The sequence below is a fragment of the Belonocnema kinseyi genome, chromosome 3 (assembly GCF_010883055.1).
Source record: "Belonocnema kinseyi isolate 2016_QV_RU_SX_M_011 chromosome 3, B_treatae_v1, whole genome shotgun sequence".
Classification (NCBI taxonomy): domain Eukaryota; kingdom Metazoa; phylum Arthropoda; class Insecta; order Hymenoptera; family Cynipidae; genus Belonocnema; species Belonocnema kinseyi.
The window spans coordinates 39,101,102-39,104,059 of NC_046659.1; the positions used below are offsets into that span (position 1 = coordinate 39,101,102).

The following is a 2,958-nucleotide window of genomic DNA, read 5'->3' on the forward strand; positions in this document are numbered from 1 at the left end:
TTGTTTGCCGATGTTTCGTCGGCAAACAATTCGTAGTTTTTTACACGAGTGAAACCCGAAATATCTCTTTTTATCAAAATGAATCATCGTGAAAGCATAAAATCTATTATCATATATAGTTAATTATATATTGTTTTAATTCCCTTCTAATGTAATTAAATATAAGTATGAAATATACCTGGTATAATAGTAAGGGTGCATTTATAAACCTGTCTGTCTGTCCAGCGCAGGTAGGCAATTGTCAAAGGCTATTCACACGACCAGTTTACCGAGATATTTTGACGACGGGAAATGTGAAAATTGCGCGGAAATTGTAAATATTGTTAAATTTTTAAATAAAATAAACCGAGTTTTTATAGTTTAGTTTAAAAATTATGATAATTAATTTCATTTTTATAATATAATGTAAAAATATATCAAATTCCCAACCCGGAAATGAGAATTTCAAAATAATTACACTAACCATTGTTTACAGATGAGTTGATGTTGACAGTTGCTATTCGAGTCACTTTTTGTCTACCCACCGCATAACGCAGTATTCAGTAGTTATCTCTCCGCCGCAAGTCTCGCTAAGTGTTTGTGCATTTTTCTGCCATTGTATTGTAATTTGTGTTGTGAGTTAATATAAGACATACAAACGGACAGTGTTCTTTTAATCTCTTGAACGTTACACCATCGTTAAGCCGTGTTGAAGAAAGAATTTTTTTCTTTTACTTTCAACCTCGTCAACTAGAACGTCACGTTTTGGGGGTGAACTTCACCATTTGACCCAGAAAGAAAGCAAGAATGACAAGACTGTGATATAAAGAGATTATCATTACACAGGCCCACGAAAAGAACAAAGTATCCCTAGCAGATCACCAGACAGGTGTATTCTTATGTATTTTTCGTCGCTTAAACCGAATCCGAAGTCAGATTGGGAGTTTCCCCAGTTACTTTTCGAGAAAAATGCGAAAATCATGATTTTCATGTTATTTTTATGTTTTTCCATAGCTAAAAAGCGGAAAAATGATCTGAGTACAAATTTGATTACTACGGACTGAAATACATCAAAAGCCATAGCTTCATATTTTTCCACGAAATTTTAATCCTTGCAGGGGTTTGGAAACTGTCGCAACGCATGAAAAACCATATCCCCTGAAACTACAAGGAGCTGATTCGTTTAATTGAAATATGTAGATGTAGATGTATATATAAATACATTTAAAATAAATAAATAAATATATATATACATAAAGTCGTTTGGTGGTCAAAGCAAATATTTTCCACATAATCTAAAATGGTAAAAAAATTAGTAATTGGTAATCCGACCAGATTACACAAGGGTAACGCTGTAATGTTGTACTCTCCATAGGTGCCTAAAGCTCATGTGCGCAGCTAGTAGCTTATATATGCATCCTTTATCCACCACTTAGTCTCATAAATGGCGTGGCACGTATGCACAACAACTAGGCCTACGGTTTTAAATGAAACACGAATCATCCGAACAATGGTTAAAGCACGTGGTATTTCATAGATGAATCAATAAACTCGGCACCATTACTGTCAAAAACCTGCTGCTGCGAGGTGTCGGCCACGATGACAACTGCCTTGAAAATAGGATGTGTAGAATGATTCGTCCCGCCCAACCCTTTGTAGTAACGAAGCTAGCGAAGGCGCGCTGTCCTGCAAGGGAGCGCTAGGATGTGAGAATGATGCCGTAGTGTGTCCGACGACGAGTTGACATTGTCCTTCTCAAAGTCGGAAAGCTCTCATACTTAGGCCTGGGGAGGTATGAGAGTTATCACCCCTAGGACGGCGAACTAACCAGCGATCAGGACAGGATTCCTAGCGTACGGGCCATATATTTTTTATCGATAACTTTCAACCTTCAATAAACTGTGCCTCATGTAATCTGTAGCTCGTAGAACAACATGATCAGTCGTTACGAAATCAATAAAGATAAGAGCAAACTAAAGTTTACAACGCCGACAGTATGGGAAGAACCATGCGATGAAAACGATTGCTTTTTTTGTTTAACCACAGTATACGGTGTGAACAAAATTTAAAAAAAAAATCAAGTAGCTGATCCTACTGTTACAAGCGCTCATCTTAAAAAAAAATGACTGTAGAAGGCCTAGAAGATAACGAGTCACGAGCCAGCTTCACTACAGGATTTAATGCAATGCAAGTCGATGTAAATTTAAAAAAAAGTTAGGGATCCTGGTTATCATAGAACAAATGAAACGTGAGAGAGCATATCAGATGAGACGGCTTCAAGCGACTCCGACGAGTAACTGGGAAACTCCCCAATACTCCCTAATCTGACTTCGGATTTAGCGACGAAAAATACATAAGAATACACCTGTCTGGTAAAATGTACAGGAAATTTAATTTTCTTAACCATTTTTTATTATAAACCATAAAAAACCATGTTTTTTGCATTTTTCTCGAAAGGTAACTGGGAAACCCCCCATCTGACTTCGGATTCAGATTCAGCGACGAAAAATACATAAAAATATACCTGTCTGGGGATCTGCTCGGGATACTTTTTTCTTTTTGTGGACCTGTGTTACCATTACACATCTCTATGGCGGATAGATATGGATAGGAAGATTGGGAATCAGAGATATAAAGAGGGATATAAAAATTGGCAAGACAAGATTGCCAATCGGTCCACCTCTCCTGTCAAGCCACCTCTTTTTCTGGGCCTCATCGCCAAACCTTTCCCAAAACTCCAAAGTCTCGTCGCACATCACCGCGTTAATTTTCACGGTCGCCTCGCAACTTACTTCAGCGATAACGCTCGCAATCGGTGGAATGGTACCATTAAACGCTTACTTCTCCTTATTCTCTCTTATTTTTAGTCCCGGCGGATATTAGGACAGTATCCTACACACTATGTCTCCATCTCCATTAAAAAGATCTAGCCTACTTGTCGCATCATCGCGCTGAACACCTACCAGAACGACCCTTACC

General features: G+C 38.1%; 1 protein-coding gene across 1 annotated transcript in view; it reads right to left on the bottom strand.

Annotated features, from left to right (window-relative positions):
• The window catches only part of LOC117169792, a 71,793-nt gene extending 69,235 nt beyond the window's left edge, over positions 1-2,558 (bottom strand). Inside the window, exon 1 of the mRNA XM_033356299.1 lies at positions 2,504-2,558. Within this exon, the coding sequence (XP_033212190.1) occupies positions 2,504-2,558 (55 nt within the window). The remainder of the gene's footprint in view (positions 1-2,503) is intronic.
• Between the last annotated feature and the right edge of the window lie 400 nt (positions 2,559-2,958).